Genomic DNA, 21,681 nt, shown 5'->3' on the forward strand with positions numbered 1-21,681 from the left:
TTTTATTTTGTGCGTCTCGATTTCTAATTTGCTTTCGTCTTCTCTCTGCAGAAGAAGGCTGGAGTTGTGAAGACACAGGAGAAGAAGGAGCGGTGGAAGGAGAAAAAGGTGGCGAAGCGGCAGAAAAAGGAAGATGAGGAAGTGGAGGAGGAAGAGGAGAACGTCCAGCCGGTGGTGGACGCCCTGGAGAATGGCTTCCTTCATCACGCCCAGCGGGAGCAGGAGAGAATGACCGAGAGGCTGCTGAAGAAGACTTACTCCAAGAAGAACAAAATGGTGAGTGGGTCTGACCCCGTAGCCTTTTTTATTTTTTTTATTTCAGAACTTCTCAGTTGACAGTAGTTCAACCTAGGTTACAAAAGAGACTGAATGGACTGTTTTTGGTTTGTGGATATCTTGCTGATGAAATAGAAGAGCTGAGTTGGGTCTTCTGGCACGACTTCACCTACTTCCAGTGCATGGAGAAGGGAAACGTCTGAAGAGGTCAAAACTCCAGCAACATGCGTTGTGTATAGGACATCTTTATTGTATGACTGTGGCTTTTCCATGAAGGCAGATGAGCAAGTCTGACTGCTTTGCTGTGATTGGGCAGCGCTGTTCTTTCCATGACTATTCTTTAATGAAGACCAGGACAGGCTTTTCTCCAAATACATACTTTCTATTCATCTAACAGCTGGTCCACATTCCCCTTTTAAGCAGAACAAGCTCTACAGTGAATCTCCAGAAAGAGGTGAACAGTGTAAACGGAGCCTTGCGCTCATGTCAGATGTGACTTTACTTATTCTTGTGTCAGCAGGGACTTTGTACCGCCGTGCTGAGGTTGTCAGGCGATACTTTCACATGAGACACTTCAGTCCATTCTATCAGTTCACCATCAAACCCTTCTCAGCTTCCAACACTTGAGAAAGTCATTTTCTTCAAATACTCCTTTAGTGAGCAGTCTCTAAAGCCCATTCAGAGCTGGCAAACATTGACTTTCTATTGCTAGTCATTTTGAAAATCATATAAATTTTTTTTTCTTTCTTCTATTATAATATTTCTTATATTTTTTTTCTCTTTCATTGTTTTTGAAATAGAAGCTGTTGCCCCCTTAGGAAGTCCAGGTTATTGCCAGAATCTTTTTTTTGTTTGATTTTTTTTTTCTCAACAGCAGCTTTTAGTAATTAGTTATCATGTCTCTCACATTGTGGTTGGTGGTGACGTTAAGCGCTTCCTTCTGCTTGCTGCTGTCTAAAGAGACTTGATGTTCTGCATTTGTCATTGCTTTAGCTCTGCATCAGTAGTGTCTAATGCAGTGCCCGTTCAGAGCGGGCCGAATGCTTGGCCTGGGTGTGTTGACGCCGTACTGTACTCTTTTAGTTCAAGGCTCCAGGCCCCATGGATTTAATTAGCAGATGCATTTTGCTGGTGGTAACGTTATTAGTGTTGTAAGTTAGTATCAAGTCTTACATCAGGGACATTTATTCACGGGGGGAAAAAAACACACACCCAGGTGGCGCAGTAGTAGACTACTGGCTGCAACATCGATGACACTTAGCAGAGGCATTCGTCTCCAAACAGGCACATTACCGGCTTGCTTTGACATAACCACCACGGTTATAGCGGAGACAATGGATTTAATGAGTGGAGTTTGAAGTTGGCTAAACCTCACAACATTTTTCTGCTTGTGCTCGTTGACTCCAGGGAAATAAATAAAAAGTTTGGCAGTAACGTCATCTAGCATTCATGTAGCGTTAGCATAGGGTTAAGCATCAGCATGTAATCACTTGTTTGATACAAAGTGGATGGCTATGTGACTTGTATTCACGGATCAGGCCTGATGCTACCAAACGCAAATGGCTGCCTTCAGGTGGATTTGCCTCGCTATCCCGTTCTTGTGTTTCTTCATGACTTTTCTGTTCGTTAATGCGGAGAGCGGGCTGCCAACATCCCCGGCTTCAAGCGCACTGCTGAGCCCACAGACTCGGAGTCTGTCCCAGCGAGATAGCCCATCTATGTGTTAACAGTTTTGTTTAAATGGGCGGATGTTTTTTTCATGCTCCTGTCTGAGGCCAAGCTCTACCATAGTACTGCTGAGGATAAGAGGGGAAATGTAGTCAGGAAGCCAAACTAAATAATGAGGCTATGTAGCCCGGAGGCCTCCTCCACAGATAAAAATATCTCTCTTAGATAAGATTTCCTAAGGAAGTTAACATGGCTGAAAATGAGTTTGGCTGTGATATTTAGGTTGCTAAGAGACAGTGAAAGATTATGTATTTAGCTGATGCTCTTATCCAGAGTTTAAGTGCAATGGGCTGCAATTACTGAACCAGATCTACATTCGAGTTCGGATAATAACTCCATAATATTTCCAAACTGCTGCTGTCATGTGAAAACCTTGTAACTTCAGCTGTGCTGAATTTCATATTTTGCAGTAACTTCATCTGAAGATTTACTGCACATACTCCCAAGGACATTAATATAGTAGAGAGATCTCAAAACCCACAGCAAGACTAAAGCTAAAACTATGTTTTTTAATGTCTCTACCCATCAGCAGTCAGATATTGTTTTGTCCCTGGAATATATAATGGGGAAGTACAGACTCGGGGGAAAGAAAGTTTAATATTTCATGTAAAATGTTTGATCTTTTGTCGTAAAATAAGCTGTGTCTTTTGCTTCCCAAGTGATATTACTGCATATTGAATAGCTCCATCGTGCGTCTATTTATTTGCCATTTTGTTCTTCCTTAAAGCAATTTGAACTAATATCTGGCGGTACATCAACAAATGCACCTACCTGAAGATTTAGTTGGTTTTTTTACTGCCTTCAGCCAAACCACAAATATTATATTACATTTTTAAGGAATGCATAACAACATGTTTATTTTGTCACAGTGGAAGTGATGAGGTAACAGGGGTCTCAGGGTCCTGGAGGCATACAGGTCCACAAAGGACGGCAGATTGCAGCCAATCGCCCTCTTAGCAAAGCGAGTGCTATGCGCTGCAGGCTGCCCTTGTTCTCGGTTGAGGCTGCTGCGTGCGTACCAGACGCTGATGGAGGAGGTGAGGATGGACTCTCATTGACTTTGGCAGGTTGAACTCCTTCAGCTGCCGCTGGAAGTATATCTCTTGCAGTGCTTTTTTGACTGATTTACATGGTTCCCTGTTGCTCTTACTTAATTTCTAAACTTTCCAATCCCTTCTTTTTTTTCTTGTATCAATTGCTTGCTTGAATCTCAGTGTCTCGCTCAAGCACTGTTTGACTGTATCACTGTCTGAGTAGCTAAGACATCTTTAGGCTTTAGTTCTCTGCATGCTGAAACCTTGAGCGTGCCTTTAATGCATAACTAGAACGCCCAATTCCCAGCTACAGTTTCACTGTTTTGAGTATTAACAATTATGCTTTGGGAAAACGGCAACACCCAAATTCAGTCATGATCACAGCGCAGATGAGGCTCAGCACATGATCATGTTGCATGACTAATTAATTATAGATAACATTATTAAAAATGAAACGGTTGATCCACACCTTCGAATAGATCCTCTCTGCTTTAGTTAGAAGTATAAAAGGTGTTTGATCACCACACCTTTGTGACATGATTTAATATGCAATATAAATTGTTTCTAAATAGGAATGTGTGCATGTGTTGCAAGTAAAGGCGCACTATAGCCAACCCAACATGCGCTGAGTGTCTTACAAAACCTGCCCCGTGAAAGCCTTTTGTAGGAGTGCACGAAGAATTTCATTGATTTCATTCTCAATTATATATCCTTACAAATACAGACAATACATCTATCAGGTGTTGATAAAGTAATTGTTGCCGAGTCCAATCTCTCCGGGTCAAGTGCACATCAAAAAGTGTTACCCAGCTGTTTTCCAGAGCAGCAGATCGCAGCAGCGGTAAAAACAAAGTATTGTTGTGACTCTGCAGAGGGAAATGTTTTGAGTGCTTTATACCAGCTTAGGAGAGAATGATCGAGCGAGTAATAAATAGTTATCTATTCTTACTTCATCCTCAACGCCTGTGATGTCTTCATGCTCTCTAAGTGTCTTTGATGGATGGAATCCCATATAAAACACACTCGCTTCCACGAGGAGCCCTTTGTGGATTTCATCTGCCACAGAAAAAACGTCCTTGGCAATAGCGCCGCCAGACTCTGTCGCGTGGTTTGTATTCACACTTCTCTGTGCTGACGAGTTCATTTAACAATCCCATGTAAACATTTACTCGTACTTACATCCAAGAGGACACGCTGTAGATCATTTTATCCAACAAACACTAAACAGATGGATGTGCACACATAAATAAACGCTTTTGTTGTAACTGTCTGAGCTTCAAAACAGGCGTTTATGGCAGATGAAATTGATGGAATAGACTGATAGGGACGTATACTTTTAGGACGCCCTCTCCACCATAATGATCAGCTGCACTTGGAGCGTTACTACTCTGTCCTTCAGGCTGCCCTCTTCGTGTCCCGCTTAGTTTTCCCCCCATCCATATTTCTTTTCTGTCTCTCAAGTCAGAGGGTTCCCTAGTGTATGTCACACACTAAGACCCACAGGCGCGGTGATGTGCTGGCACCCTCGAGGCACCCCAGGGTGCCAGAAGTTCTCCGGAGGACAGGAGCTGCGGTGTCAGAGCGGAGTGTGTCACAGAGAGGCAGTGTGGTGGTGGGGGGGTGGTGGCACTTGTTCTAATTGCAAGGCTCACAGGACCTCAGGAATGGTCGAGCATCGTGTGTGTGTGTGTGTGTGTGCGCGTGTGTGTGTGTGTGTGTGTGTGTGTGCGTGTGTGTGTGTGTGTGTCTCTCGAGCCCTTTCTCCAGCAGTCACACGTGTTGTCTGGAGATGTTTTTTTGAGGGCAGGACTGATTGTCTGAATTGGATCAAACAATTTGTACCAGTTATTTACATGTGCCAAAAATGAAACAAAATCAGTTTCAATTGATTTTTTGCAAGTAGCATCACAACTGAAATAAGCAATTATGTTCAATGGGTTAATAGGTTAATAGAACATCTGGATGTTTAGTTTAAAACATGAACTAACATTATCAACAGAATGTGAAGAGTCAAATACGTCCATGTGATGTGTTGCAGAGATATCTACTGAAATTAGCACGCTAACCAACTAGCCACAGCCTGTCCTGTCAAATATAGGCTACCGCTTGTACCACCAGAGGCGATAGAAAGTCACTGTAGCATCCGGTCTGCCTTGTCAATAATACATCCATGGTCCATGTGCGTTTGGTTTATTTGATTACATCCAAAGTGGCAGAGCCGAGAAAACACCTCATCCTCAGGAGACTATATTGCCAGGAGTAGAGCAAGTGTTCTTTTGAGACAAATGGAACCTCCATTTGCAGTTAGCTCAAATTCAGCCAGTGGTGCAAACCCCCGGCCCAACGTACCACCAGCTCACTGTGACTATACACAGGAAGATTATAAGACAGCAGTGTTATTTTGACATCAGTTTCATCAGTTTGGTTGAATTTTGAGTGTTCTTGCCCTGCTGTTAGTTAGTAGTTGGTAGTCATAATAATAAATGATGACTGTGAATTTAGATTGTACGGTCCCAGTAGTAGAGATGAAATGCTGCCCCGAGTGACGGTTCACACAGTCCTTATCAGCTCACCTCTTGGGCTACTGTTCATAGAACCAATAAAAACACAGTCAGTTTGCTCCCTTACTCAGCCAAAGACAGCACAAAACATACACACACCTGTGTAGGGCAAAGCATTATCAATACAAGAACATTTGATCAAAATCACACTTTTGTCATTGACATTGTAGGCCATAATAATCACCATAAACCAACACACTTGCAAGACCTGCATTGTGCTCTCATTCCCTGCTGTAAGATACTAGACACGCAGCTTGCAGGAAGCATTTACACGGTTTTGACCTTCAATATGCTTCAAAAAGGGAGTCATGAATAACACATAATGCTGACTCGCTCAAGCAACACACTGATAGCTACACATACACGTCACCATCCCCGTCCATTAGTGGCTCACCCTGTGCTGTACACATTCCCCACTCGCAATGTGATGTAGGAAAACATCTCTGGACAGTATTACCTTACTATCGTTCAAGCAGGTGGATATCAAGCGTCCTGCAAGATTACTTTCCCATCTTCATATCTAGGTATGTGTATAAGCAGTAAGCCAGCCGGAGACAGATCAGATTAGCTGGGGCATTAACAGTGCACTGGAGCATAGTTCAGGGGCAGCCGGAGAGCTGCGATAGAGACGACTGCCGCCCATTGGCAGTGGGGCAGCGGTAACGGCGAGGGATCAGGATGACTGATAACGGCGAGGTGGTTGTTATCTGGGGAGCCGCGACCCTGAGCGGTAGCAGCTCGGCTCAGGAGACAATAACTCCACTGGCGAACCAGCTCCCTGCCCATCTAGCTGGAGATCAAGGTGAACCCTTCCACCCCGAGTCAATCTGGGCAAGTGGATTGAGCTGCACTCTTGTTGACTCACTTTTATTTAACGAGGTGTCGTATACTGTAACTTAAATGTACTTTGCACATGGCTTTTTTTCCTCCTCCATTCAAGGTAATATTTGTTCCCCTCATTCTCCTACGAAGACCACATTTTTTTTTTCACTGAACCATTATCTGCTTATAATGTTGTGGCTGACTGAGGAACTTAAACACCATCTAGTGTTGCACTTGTAATGAGATCAGCCCCAAAATGTGACATCCTTGATGTAATTATAGAGTCGAAAAGCTTGTTAGTGGTAACATGATAGAAAAGGCCTTTACTCCTGTTACTCCGGTTAACACTGCAATTTAACAAAGAGCATTATTAGATGAGTAGATAATGAGCTACGCTGCTGAGGTGTCTGCAGGCACATGACATGTGAGAGTGTGCGCATGTGTGTGTGCAGAGCAGAGAGACAGAGGAGCGTGACTTGTAACAGACCCTGACAGATCAATTAGCGAGCTGCATGTAACATCAACATGCACGCATGATCAAACGGCAGTGTGTCTTTTCCACATCAAAGACCAGTTAGCATACGAACATGCATGTGCCTGTGCTGGACTGACAGAGTTACATATGAATCCTTGTTTATCTACTGCAGTTCAGCCAAGCCTGTGTGAATCATGACTCTATTAAGAGGCCACCTTTTAAATGAAATGGGCTTGAATCAATGTAAATATACAGGAAAACTGCAAATTAGGAGTTTATTGATGACTTAATTAACTTAAATTGCTGCATTAGGAATTACAAGAACATTTGATGGCTCTCCAGTAAAACATATACGATAGTAGCATGGGCGTGTCATGAATGTAGAGAATAATAAAGCCAGCTAATTACATCAGTGATCAGACAGTGACTGTGCAGAGGTAATGTATGTAACACAGCTCTACTGAGTGACTTTTGGGTAGGATTTTTTTTAATGTGTTGTAAAACTGCTTACTCAAATTGTTAAGCACTTAAAAGTTCACACAGCTGCTTTTGTTAAGTAGTTGTTGGAGAATCAAAGTGAATTATTCTTTGAGTCACTGATATTGATCACGGTAAGTTAGTCAATCAAAGGCAACTACTTCCTATAGATAAGTAAATGAATTCTGCTAATGGGGTGGAGACGGTCACAATTCAGTTTTGTTGGTAAAAAGGTGAAAATACTTTTCATCCTCCCTTTCGCTGAAATGATTTTCCTACATGAATACGTGTTTGGGGGCACGTACCTTCCTCTCTGTGTGTTTTCAAGCTTCCTAAATGCGGACGACCTGAACACAGTGGATTTAGTGTGATGATGGTTTTCCTCTGAGGCTGGTGGTGTTGACTTTGCCCGGGATGCCGAGGGGAAGGCTGGGAAAGAATGAGGGAACAGTCCCAACGGTGTCGAAATAGAGGTGGGGAGAGAGCGTAGAAGGAACCCATCTGTGCTGCTCCAGTCCCAGGGGGACGGTCTGGAGTTGAACCGGGTTCCAATCTGAACTGGCCCCAGATAGTGGAGAGATGGTTAACGCAGAGGATATTCATTTCAAGATGTGACTGGCCCGTCAAAATGGATTGGAAAAACTGATGCCTCGTAGATACGATTGACACACTACGATGTAAATGCCGCTGTGATAAATGTGACCCACAGGAGAAATCTCAACAGACCAGAATTCAATGGGAAGACTGGTCAAAATGACTTTGTCAGTTAGACAAATGCTACCTCCAGGAAAGAATTAAGCCCTCTCAGGATTTCTCCTCAAGATCCATCACCCCCTCCGCTCCCAACGGCTACAGCCTCCCAACCCCTTAGACGAGGAGAGAGAGAGAGGCAGAAAGACCGCAGAGACAGAGACCGAAATAGACCTGGAAATAAAGGGAAGCCAATGACAAAGCCAGACACCCTCTGCGCCTGCTGTGCTTAGCCAGGTGAATATTGCATGGGACAGTGCACAGTAATTAATGTCAGGCCATGTAAGGTACTTGACCGAGTTGCTGTACTGTAGGTCTGCACACGCACATAAACACACGTCCCATCACTTTTAACAAGCCACAGCCATTGAGATACAGCAGGGCCACTACAGAGCAACCACTCTGGGGACAATTAGGTCTGGCAACATTACATTACCAGGGATCTAAAGTCGTGCTCTGCTGGAGTTGAGGCTAGTGCATGCTGGGATTGGACTAGGTAGCAGAGGCAAGGAGGAACGTTTCAGACTCAGGGGGCAAGTGTTTGCTGTAATACATTTGCCAGGACATCCTTTATCTGCACTTTGCTAGCTGTCTAGTTGTGATTCTTTTTGTATTTAATTTATTAAAGTGGGACCTCCCCGGCTATATCATTTTCCGGCTTTGTGTCTACTGGAGAATCTGCAGCTATAGCAACAGATGCATTGCCCCTAGTAGATGTGTAACTAGAACAGACAGAAGGGAGAGACACTTTATTACTCTCCGTGCTTTATGATTTACAGCATCATTGTGGTTTATTTATTACAGTAATGGTCAGGGAGACGTTCAGGATAGTGTGCTCCCGGAAATCTCAGGTGGAGTTATATTCCTCCCGCAAAAGCTTTCGGCTAAGTAGAGTGTCATAGGTTGAGCTCAGGTGAGGTCAGATTTATTGTGAAACGCTTTCATCAAACAAGCTAATCACAAAGGTCTTCCTGCAACAAAATTGCTTTCAACAAATAGTAGCACTTCCTGTGTACCAGAACAAATATTCCCTGGAAACGGCAAAGTGGGCAGCAGGTGTGTGTGTGCAAATGTGAAAGCTTCCATGAGGTGTGTTCACCTACTGAAATGGAAGTCATTCAGAAACAATTGGCCCCAGTGTTTTATCAAAGCACGCAACACATGGTGAGTCACAATTTGTTTTCTGTGAGTTTAATGTGTTAGTAGTGTCTCAGCTGTTTCTGTGATTATCAAGAATTTCAAGGAAAGGGAACACACGGAATTCTTAAAACACGTGCAGCCAAAGTACAAAATAATACTATCGGCCTTGAAAATCACGTATTAGTTAAACCCTAGAAGCAGGACTGTAACACAGCACTGTCAAGGGCCAGGTTCCCTGGCTACCTCTTTATCCGGAGGCTGGCAGCCGTCTGCCGTGCGGGACTGTATTACACGGGAGGCTTTACGGACGGAGGGATCTGGTTTTTGTTCGGTAGGATGGAAGCGGGTGGCAGTCCTGAGCCCTCTGAAAAGAGAAGCCTCCTGTACTTGTACGAGGTCTTTTGTTTGGGGGCCTGTGTGTTTTGACAAGCCTAAGAGGGGGAAAGACAATAGAGGCCAGGCTGTATCCTGACAGGTCTGTGCGGTACATGTAGGCTGCTACCCTCCACTTGTGTTGTTCTCCACCGTCATGGACAAATCTCTCTTTCTCTCCTTGTCACAGCTGTATCAAATTTCTTTTAATAAGCGCTTGAATTAGCACCTATTTGATTTGATTTGATTCCATTTAATTGCCGCTTGGCAGAATGTGTTGTCGCATTTGTCTTCAATGTGTAGTGCCTCTCGTTTTGTATGTTATACGTGTTCTCCTTTGTGTGCGTGTGGTCTTATTTGTGTGTGTGTGTGTAGATTATTGTGTGTATGTGTCTGTATAAGTGGCTGTGATGAAATGTTTGCCTACTTGGCGGCATCTGAATGTTTAAGTGTCATCTTTGCCACTTCAGCCCACTAGGGTCACTACATTAATGGGATCTGCCGAGGCCCCTGCCCCTGTTTTCATAGCCCTGTGCCTTGGGGGGGGGGGGGGGGGGGGGGGGTTGGCAACTAGCAAAGCTGGACATTAACTCAGACGGCTTAAATGGGATTAGTGGTGTCACTGAGACAGATGTGATCTTTGCAGCCACAGCTTTCCTTCTCTCTCTGGCTCCGTTCAGTTCTGCTGTGATACAACACTGACCCCTGCTGTAGAAGAGAGGTATTGCACCCACATACACGAGGGGCTGGTGGATGATGCTGTGTTAACCCTTTGCTAGATTGCATCACATTGTCCATTGGGGGTCACTGTTCCCATTTGAAAAAGATGGTGGGAGGCCTCGCCTCTCCTGCCATTTTGACTCCCTTATGTAAAGTACGTCAGGGTTTGCAATATTGAACCCAGGCGGTGGATGTTTTGCAGGTTCCATCAACATGTTTCCTGCAGCGTCTTGTAATGGATGCTTAATGTGGCTTCAAATATTGCCATGAAAACATCGTCAGAGATAATGAAATAACACCGGAACACCAAGGCTCATGTGTGGGTTGTGTATGCCAGCGCCATCACTCATATTAGCTCATTAAGACAGCAAGTAGCGCCGCTGCACAAGGTCAGATTCATCCATATCCAGAAATATCCTTGCGTCAAGCATGTCCTATAATTACAATATGACCAATACAAGGACAGCCGCTTAAACAAGATATATTTCAAATGTTCAGCTCTGTGCGTTTCAATGGGTGGGGATTTAGAGGATATTGTGCAGACTTCTATGCCTTCCAGCGGGCAGCATGTGTTTGGTTCCTTCTTTCCTGTTTTAAAGGCCATTCACACAGTGGCAATTGAACCAAAGGCTATAATTGTGTTTTCATGTACTATAGATCCTGTCATTAGGCCCCCGGGTCTGCGGGCAGTTCTATGATGACAGCTGACAAGGGGGCGCGGCTCCTTTTGAGGAAGAGGGAGGGGGGACCACACGCACAAAAGCCACAATTACTTCCTGGACAGTCCCCAGAGCTCAGTGGTTGGAGTGTGTATGTAAAATGATGTGGGATAGGCCATTTGCAAAACAAAGAAGGGGGGGGGGGGGGAGAATGATTGCTTTTGCACAATAGAGCATGTACACCCCGAGGCAGAGGGTTGAAGTGGCAGACTGGGACACGCCTCCTAGAAGTCGCAGGGGAGCTGGATGGGGGGGGGGGGGGGGTTCTTGTCATTGACCTCTTGGAGGGAAGAGGGTCAGGGCTCATATCACCAGCCCTGAGGGAAGGAGTTGGCCCGAGGGGTAGAACTCTCCGAACATATGGGTGTGAAGCACCGTGTATGTTCAGTCTGAAGTCACATGTTTACAGTAGGGGAGCACAATTAATATTATACAACTTCTTATAAGGTATCTCAAAGATATTATAAAGATCCAGTTTGTGTAAGATGGTTTTTATTTAATGTGTGTAGGCGCAGATGTCCATATTTCACCTAGGCCAGATTATTCATTTAATTAAAAATAAACTTCTGTTCGGTTCCAACAGAACCAAATGACTCAGAATAAGACTGTAAGGAGGATTTTTAAGTATTTTCCCTTAATTAGATAGCACACAGTGGGAAACATCAGGGAGTAATTGGAAGGTGTGGCATGTGATTGGAGTCAAAGGCTAGACGTGAGCTGTGACACTGAGCCACAGACACGACAACATCACCAATTAGCAGCGCGTCGTTGCAATACTGATCGGATGATATCTGAGCGGTGCAGCGAGCTGTGAGCACGTTCTGCGTGGTCACAAGGGTGAATTACTCTGGTCGCTCTCCGTTTAATTAATGAGCCGGTAATGGTAGTATAATTGCTCTTTAAAGTGGAGTCCCCTCTGACACCGATGTAGCGCAGGACTGTATCACCAGACTCTCTTCAAATGCCCAGGTCGACTCCCACAGGTCTTGTCTTCGCCGGAAGCCCCCCAAACCGCCAAAAACCCCGACCTCCGCCACTGCTGCAGCCACAGAGGGATACATACGACTCATACTGGAGCACATGAAATATTCAGCAGCAATTTCCCCCACCTTTTTGAAATAATATCTTGAAATGTTAATGCGCTTCGACTGCTTGTTTTAAGTGGACGGCGTCCCAAGGTGCCTGTGTTTGGACTGCGCCGGTGTGCGGGGCTCCGGACTTAAACTGCTGTCGGTGTGAAAGTAATACGCTACACTGGAGAATTACCACAGCCTGGCACTTGGGTCAAGAGGAGAATGCTATTTTTAGAGCCAGACCCCACAACACCCGTAGACACACATGCTCTAACATCTCCATATGACTTGCACACACAGACCTACATGAGTTCACAAATGCAGATACACATACAAATATGTGGCTGCACACACACACACACACACAGATACACATCGTAAATATCTAACACACATGCATACATGTCACCTCTGACATTGATTTTCATTAGATTCACAATGGCTGGCATGTTGACAGTTTCACCAGCGTCCTTGGTTCTAAATGTGTCTATTATCAAAGGATTACACAAGCGCAGGGTTTTTACAGTGACAGGCCATGATCTGATATCCGCTACCATTAGCCTGGCCTCACCCAATAGGCGCCTCTTCAACCTGATCCTGCCAGAGACATTGCGATGTTATCAGGTCCAGTGATGCCTCCATCACCTGATACACCCCGTGGATTAGTAAGGGACTTGCCACCGGCTGTTCTGTGGTGAGGAAGTGTTACAGAGTGTCAGCTGACACGGATCAGTGCAAATATTAATGCTGTGAGCTAAAAAAGTCAAAGGCAAATCAAGATTTTTTTTTTTGGTCAGCTCACACACACACACACACACACACACACACACACACACACACACACACACACATAACACACACCCTTTTTCAGATTTTCTTCCGCTCACAGATGCAGTGAGCCTTGCTGAGGGACACACACTTGGCTGCACAGTCCCTCCATGTGCTGTGCCCTTCAGACCTGACAGCGAGGCATTAAATATTAGTGGCGTTTTACGGCAGGTTTGTAACATGGTTATTCCAGTCAGTGGGCTTACCTTCCCAGTGTGTGTGCCCACTCTGGGGCTTTGATTTTACAGCGCTGGTACAAGAGGGCTATCTTGAGGGAGGCAAACCTGCATGTGAGACACCAGCATACTACTGTATGTATCAGCCCGTATTCTGCAAACATGCAGAAGCACATGTCCTGTATCTACAAAGCAGGATAACAGTCACATGCAATACAAACTACATTTTAGAGAGTTCAACTTGGGTCATTTTGAATTGCAATACAAGATTATTGCTTTAAAGTATTTTATTTTTCTGGGTAACATGGTGTGTATATTTCCTGCAAAATGCACATTATTTAGGTTAAAAGTTGAAACTGTCAGACCTTTTAATGTAGTAAGTGACGCAAAGAGAAATGCATGTTTAGCCACTGTCTCCACGAAGAGCACATGGTGTATCTTGGGATCCTCTCCATGAAAATCACAAACGGAATCAGTGACGAGGGACGACCCTGGTGGAGACGGACACACACAGGAAACGTTTGACTTTGTGCTGAATGTACATACACAGCTCTCGTATCAACGACCCATATTCCCGCAGGACTCCCCGGGGCACACGGCCTTCTCAAAGTCCACAAAACACATGTTGACTAGATTGGCAAATTCCCATGACGCCACCAACATCCCTGCAAGGGTAGAGCTGGACCCCACTGTTTCACGGCCAGGACGAAATCCACATAGCTCCTCCTGGATCGGAGGTTTGACAATTCCAGCACCCCAGAATAAACTTTCCCAGGGAGGCTTGTGCTGTGTGATACCTCAATAATTGGAGGACACCCTCCGGTCCCCCTTTTCAAAAATGGGAACCGCCCACTGTCTGCCACTCCACAGCTAAGGTCCCCTACCTCCACGCTACACTGAAGAGGTGTGTTAGACAAGGCGGCTCAGAAATGTCCCGAGCCTTCAGCATTTACGGGCAAATCTCATCCACCGCAGATCAGATCAGCGACCTCTGCCAGGGATAGGATTGAGTCTTCCCTCGAGTCTTCAAACTCTGACCCCTCCATAGAGGCTGTGTTGGTTGGGTTCAGGAGTCCCACAAAGTGCTCCTTCCACCGCTCGACAATATCCCCAGTCTGGGTCCGCAGTTCTCCTCCCCCTGCTGAACACAGGGTTTTTGCTTTGGCGACCGCTGCAGCTCTTTTCAATACTTTTTGTTAATTAATTGTCGTCTGACTGTGTGGAGTATCCTCTATACACTTGGAGCAGAATAGACGGGACTTCTTTCATCAGTCGGACAATGGTGACAGGTTGCATTCCTAATAGTTCAGTTATTCTGTGGTCATTTAATTAGCAACGTGGAGACAAGAGAAGTGCGTAGGCCAGGTCCCGCTGTTTGTCCGGAGGGCTTTGAAAGACAAGTACTGCCACCTTTAGTCTGGAACGCAAGTTTTTCAATTAACACCAACAATGGAGCAAGAGGAGGCACCACAGGCAGGGCCAGGTGGGGGAATTAGTTAGCTGTTCAGCAAAGAAACGCTTGCATGTCTTGCCACATGACAACCTCGCTGACATGTCTGGCCTTTGGGTGGCGCAGAGGGGTTTGTTGCAGCAAATGACAGTGACCTCCCCAATGCCCCGCTCCCCCGCCACCTCCTGCTGGCATTGATTAAGCATAATTGGAAGGAGTCAGAAGCTGAGGCAAGTGGTGCTAAATAAATTTGGGTAGTGTTAATTGCAGATTCCACTCTGCCTGTGTGTGGCGGCGTGCGGGGTAGAGAAACACTTAGCCACCGGCTGACAATGGAGGATTAATTGGACTCCTCCAATGAACATAATTAGACTGATTGTTGAGAGAGATAAAGCAAAGGTTTTATGAGTGCAGTAGCACTGTCACTGCTAAGAATGCCGTCCCCCTCCCCCTCCGCCTGTACAAAGTTAATACTCCTTATTCCTCTTTTAGCTGTGAGGGAGTTGGAATTCCTGCTCACAGGGTCGGAGTGGATCACAGGTTACTTCCCATCATGGGAACAGTCCAATCATCTGTTTCAGCTCCAGTGCAGCCCCCTGTATCCATGGTTCGGTGATGACATCAGTTGTTGAGCTTTTATTGGTCATAAACACAAAGAGCAAGAGAGGCCTCTGTCTGATGGGGGGCGCTCCTTTACATCTACATGATGAGGGGGATTTTTGTCAGCTGTCCAAACCATCAGAATCCAATCGTAGCAAGGGTTCATTCCTGCTCCAAGTGGAAATGATTTGGGAGCCCCAGAGCATTACTCAGCCTTGGCCAGGTCCATCAGCAGCAGCAACAACGGCAGTGACTTACTTCAATATCACCCAGGGCCCTATCTCCCTCCCCCCCCCCCCCCCCCCCCCCCCCCCCCCCCCCCCAGAAACTCACTAAGCTGGAGCCGGGCTACACAGATCTCTTGGATGGTGCCCAGGCCTCCATAGACTGCTTCAAAGAGCAGGGCGGAGAGAGAAGAACACTACTTTTGACAAGATTCATCAGCAGAGGTTAACCTCAAATGGCTGTGTGCTAGCTGCTACTATAAATATGACGTGCAGATAAGATGAAGAACAGCAAATGGAGGAATCAAAGAACATGTCGGAGTCTTTCAGAGTCTTCGCCTCGCGCTCCATGGTATCCCAGTTTGACGAGGCAGAAGTTGGATTTCCAGGAAAAATAAGATGTGATGAAAGATGGTATTAAAAGTGAAAGGCATTCTTAAAGTCTTTTGAAGGTATAATTAATGATCCTGTATTCAAAACATGTGTTCACTGTTTGAAGTGAAGTACGTCACGCTTCTCAAAGAGGTTTTTTCACTTAATATACTTGTATATTCATTAAAGCTGTTGCCATACTTTATGTATTGACTTAGATTGCATATTGTCTTATTGTTCAACATTGACTTAATAACCATTGATTATGTCATCTAATACATTATAGCTCAGCTTGAGCTTGATGTTAAATCTGATCATTAGAAAAGTATACTCTTAGAAACCCCCGTCACATGTCCTGTTCCATCACCTTTCGATGAAACCGTGCACGGTCCTCCCCTTTCTGCCCGAGAGCCATGGCAGCACGGGGAAAACTGACCGTCCACGGTTAGAAAAAACCCTCTGAAATCTTCAAAGAAACAGGAAACATCTGCACAAATGTTGTTTCCATGGACACCTGTCATGTTTCTGCCTCGCTCCGAGTGGGAAAACAATGTCAGGTTTCTGACCTGAACCAAAGACTTAAAAACGTCAGCAAGCTTTTATGACTGACAAGCAGGCAGCCTGGGGGGGGGGGGGGGGGGGGGGGGGTTGGCTGAGCTGAGCAGGGCTGCTGAGGGCCGAGGTTTGAAGACCTTGACTCCGGCACCCGTGGTGTGATGGAGAGACTTGGCCTTCCAGCAAAAAAGGAAAAGAGATGGAGGCCTCTGCTCAAAGCCGAGGTACCTCAGGGAGACATTTTGATGCATGATGGGTGGAATAAAATAAAATGGGATCAACCCGAGCAGCAGCAGCAGTTATTGGTGAAGGGGAGAGGTGGTTGCTGTAGCCCTCTGGCAACGCTCAACCTAAGGCTTGCGTTGCGCTCTATCTTCCATGTTTCACTGTGCGGAACTCCCACTGGTGCCCTGAGAGAAAACGACCCGTTTTTTAAGATGTTCCGACGAAATACTAGCACATCGATATATCTGTTTTAACTCAGCTGGGCATAAAATCGTGAAGTGGCTCCCCTTTGAGGAGAACTCACTGACCTTGGCAGGAAGTCTGAAAAAAATACAGCCACATTCTTGGCTTTAGTGTTTTCCCTCTGTGGCTCATTTTTTACATTCATGTTGGTTTTTTTGTAATCATCGGTTCTCACTTCACATCTCAGAGCTATTATAACTGTGTGTTCAAAGTAAGTAAGTCAGTTGATCAGCAAGCTTTTGTTCCTATCTCCTCTGCCTGGTCTAGCTCCTCTGTTATCTGTTTTATGTTAATCCCTTCTGTTATTGGCAGCTACTTGTGAACTCCAGGCTCTGTAACGAATGGTGTTTGGACTGCACGGTGACAAACTGTTGTCTCCATAGCTACTTTATGAACTTGCTAGCTAATAGAGAGAACTATTCCAACTGAGCCTTGTATCCTCCGTGATAGATGCTCGCTCCCTCAGTGACTCTTTCCACGAGGAAAGACTACAGAGAGGTGGGGGAAACAAGGGAAGAGCAGCGATCCAACGCCGACTTCACTGGAGAAGCCCCGCCTTATCGTTTCGGCTCACGAGTTGTTTTACCTTGGCCACCTGGTGGCTCTCACTTGGCCCGAGTGGGGTTGTGACTACTAAGGGTTGGCCGAGAAGTCACGGCCACAGATTAACTCTGCTATTTATGGCCCAACCCGCCTAACTGCAGCCCCAGAGATGGGAAATATTGCTCACTTAGCAGGATTACTGGGTGCCGTAATGCCCCAAAGGCCTGCTTTATGGCAGGCCATAAATGTTCCCAGGGAGAGGTAGCGAGAGTCGGATTGATTAGCGCTCCGGAGGAAAGTCGATCCGTTACCCACGCCCCACTGGGGAACGCTGTGATGGATGCTTCCGGGAGGTGGAGAGAGGCACTGAAAGGGAGGGGAGAGCACTTTGCTCTGCACCACGCCAGTCCTAGACATCGCCACACTGACACAAGATGGAGGGCCCTCATTGCTTGCAGGGCCGCAGGAGGTTGTCAGGCAGTCACAGAGCTATAGTCCCACTACACAGCGGCCCTTTGCCCTCCCACTGGCAGACAAATGGAGAGGCGACCTTGCCACATGCTGCCATTTACCAAAGTCCCCCTTGACACCTTGCGTCCCCCAGACGTCAGTCAAAAGATAGACCCCACCTACACCCCACACCCCCTCTGGGGCAATCATTTGCTACAGTACAGGGTCTGATATAGAAGCTACAAAAGGCTTTTTTACCTTGATTAAATGCCATTAATATCTTGGATCAGGAATATGTTGCTATGTTGATTCTGATGCAGTCTGTATGGAAATGTATCATTATTGTGCTTTGTTTAGAAGCAGGACAAGTTCAATAATGGTTATTAAAAATAAATTCCGCAGAATCTATCTACACTGAGAGTGCATAATACCTTTGGATGGTCCAGTTAAAGGTAAACCTCTGATCCCGACCGTATTGGTGGTGGATATATTTGTGTAGATTTCTCTGTCATCCGTGTATTGTAATAATTTAAACAATGGATAAAATCGACCTGTTATGTTACATTTCACTATTCCTCTACTGTATGTGACATGATCAATTGTGGAAGTCCTTTATGCCTGTGGAGAAACCCAACACTTCCAGCTGAATGAGGATGTATTTAAGCACCTTCATCCCTTCAGCTGCCGTCCCTCCTCCAGGTTTAGATTGCCATTGAAACTGCCTTGATTTATGTATAGCATGGCAAGCATCGTAAAATGTTCAAAACCACTTTTTAGTTAGGACTTCTTCGATGTGCATAACATCTGTAACTCCCCTTTCAAACCAGATGTATTTGCTGTCTAAATGGTGTAGAATCTGATCCCTGGTGCCATCTTTTTTGTTTTCTTTGTCATTATCCTTTTTGTTTTTAGTCTTGACCTGAAGTATGTAAGTCTTCGATGCTGTGTGGAGGATGCTAAGCCTCCCTTATACCGTATAGTTTCAAGCCTCCTAATGCATTCCACAGCTCAACCCATGCTCCATTAAACAGGGTATGTGTTTGTAGCTCAGTTTATTTATTTAATTTGTTCAAACCATTAAGCCTCAGTAGTGGTTTGCTCATAACTGATTAATGACTTTCTGTTCCTGTTTATTTGCTCTTTCGTAAAAATTCAAGATTAAGATTTCAGCATCATGTATAAATTAAATCTAGTGTTAAGCATCTAACAACTCAGTTAACACAGCATCCATTAGAACTCAGTGCCAGAGGCAATAAATAAGACGAAAATAACAGCATGAAAGCTAAGTGGTAGGACATAATGTACCAGCTCGCTCTCCCCAGGTAGTACTGATTTCTTTCAACATGGCGCTATGCTCGCTACACCTCTCACCTCATCCTTCTGGCTCCCTGCTGTTCTTCAGTCTCCCTGACATGCCTACACAGTTGGACTGCAGCTGCCCTTATACAGGCCTTTTACTAGCTTAGATATTTTCCAGATGCCTGACTCGGGATATTGGCTGTGTTTGTGTGTGTGTGTGTGCGCGCGTGCGCGTGTGTTTGTTTGTTTGCTTGCTTGCTTGCTTGAAATGTATGCTATATGCAAGTAATGTATATGCAAATGTGCATAATGTTTACATTTGCACATGCATGTATTGCATGTACCCACACAAACAATTATGCAAATAAATAAGCATATGTGTTAGGATGCTTCTGTTCAAAGGTGACAGCGTGCCACAGCTTCAGCAGCCATTTCTCACTTTATTAGGAGTGGTGGCGTATGGCTTTATGAAAGGCGTCATCAAAATGACCTAAGAGCTGATGTAGCGGGGTCCTTGGATTTATGTGAATGTCTGCTCGTGTGTTACGTTATTTAGGAGCCTGGAATCTCTGGGGAGCTTGCCTTTCCCTCTGATGCAAAGTCCCAATGACTTACATCTGCTATTGAATTACCACCAGAACCACATCAGCAGGTGTTTGAGCTTTGTTTAACGCGATGCCTTGTATGCAGGCCTTTGTCTATACACAAGTCCTCTTCTGCCATGTGCTGGCCCTAAACTTACATTCACTCACGTTTATTACTTCCACAAGTTCAATTGTGGCTATTTTAGTGCTATTCATTTCATAATGTGTGCTCTTCCTTTGTCTCTGTAACTGACGACCATGCAATATTTAGTGTTTGCCGCTGTGCAGAGCGGGAGTAGCTTTTCTTGTTAAACGTGTTAAATCACAAGACCCAAGAAAAACCGTCCGTCACCCAGATAAAGCTGATTACAATGCGTATCAGATGCATGCTGATAATTATGGTCATAATACAAATAGAACAGCAGTCAAGATAGCACGAAGCCTTTTCACCATCAAAAGCGTAGCAGGTGATGAAACGATAACGTGTGATAGAACGAATTCCCAGGGACTGTTTTCAGTAAAACAATGCATGCATGCCATGAATTTACAAAGCTGCATACCAGAAATAGACGGTCAATAAACACGGAAATCCCCGGAGTAGCAGCTGCCATGTCTGAAAAGATCTATTAGTAGAAACATAAACCAGTTATGCGAGTGTTTTATGTTAAGATTGTCTCTGGCATACTAGTGTATGTTTATTTATGCATTATTGAAGATTTACTCTACCTTGTTGTTTTTTCTGTTAGCTGTTGACTTAACCAGTGGTAGTACTGTAAAAGAAAGCACTCGGATGCCAGCTTTAAGCCTACAGAAGCCTCTGTGAGCTTAAAAAAAGCCTCTTTTGCTTATACAGGTATAAAGTATCCATCCTCATGCGTTTCACGGCTGTTAAACTACTGCTGGTGTTATATATGGACATAGACTGGCCCCACGCTGTTACTCATCTCATGCCACAGCAGAAAGTCAACCCAGGCCAGGTAGGAGTGGAGCACGCTAGGCATGGATTTATAAAGAAGTGACACTCAAATTAGTCACAGATATCAAGTGATTGTTGATTTGAGAACTCAAAAGCTCAGTGAGCATGATGACTTTAAACTGATGTTTATGTGATATCCTGCACCAACTTAGGAAATGCTGTTGACGTCTGTAGTTATCCACCAAAGCTACTGTCTCTATTTTTTTTCAACTCTGGACCAAACCGATGTCAGTAAAATTATTTCCCAGCACCATTAGATATGACGGCTCTAGACTTTTTTTGATCTTGGTCCTTGTTTGGGTTAGCTTTGTACTCGGCCAACTCCTACATGATGCCATCTGCATTGTCTCGTGTGCGGAGACCTAAGATGCCCCAATCCAACCTGTTCAGTCCTGATGCTTATATCTGGGTTTTGGGTATAGGCTGAGACAATGGTAATCCAATTATAAAATTAAATTTCCAACCTGAGTACACACCAGAGACAACAATCTCTTGACGTCTTGCCTCTCACTGCAGTGTTAATGCTGCTAAGCAGGCCTTGATGTGCCATCGATCTGACCCAGACGACCAGGCGTTCACATCCCTGTAAAACCACACAAGGGATGGAGATGTAGAGCAATGCTCCATGTCATGTTTGCTTTGTTAGCTCCCTAAGGCCCGTCCTCCCAACTCCATTTATCAGGAGTGTTTGCACAAGGGGATAATTTGTAATATTCGCTCAGGGCTTTGGAGATACAGCAGTGGGACAAAGGGTAGGAAGGAGATCAGCGGTTTGTTTTCTTTGGTCCAAACTACAGTGGAAGTTTTATTTTGCTGCATTTGGTTTGTTTAGGCTCGCCCTGTCCAGTTCCAAGAAAACAAATGCTTATGAATGAAAGTCACATGGACTCACAGCTGGTTCACTGGACAGAGATTCATCCACAGAAGCTCCTCAAGCCGCTCCAGCAAGATAATTAAACCTTCTTTATAAATATTGTGACAATACAATGACTCCATGTGTCACATCACC

The 21,681-nt window shown here is 45.0% G+C and overlaps 1 protein-coding gene across 8 annotated transcripts in view; it reads left to right on the forward strand.

Annotated features, from left to right (window-relative positions):
* fbrsl1 (fibrosin-like 1) overlaps positions 1-21,681 on the forward strand; it is a 252,090-nt gene that overhangs the window by 67,640 nt on the left and 162,769 nt on the right. For all 8 annotated transcript variants that reach the window (XM_079161362.1, XM_079161358.1, XM_079161361.1 and 5 more), the window contains exon 2: positions 52-276. In XM_079161362.1, the coding sequence (XP_079017488.1) occupies positions 52-276 (225 nt within the window). The remainder of the gene's footprint in view (positions 1-51; positions 277-21,681) is intronic.

The sequence above is a fragment of the Pholis gunnellus genome, assembly GCF_910591455.1.
Source record: "Pholis gunnellus genome assembly, chromosome: 6".
Taxonomy (NCBI): Eukaryota; Metazoa; Chordata; class Actinopteri; order Perciformes; family Pholidae; genus Pholis; species Pholis gunnellus.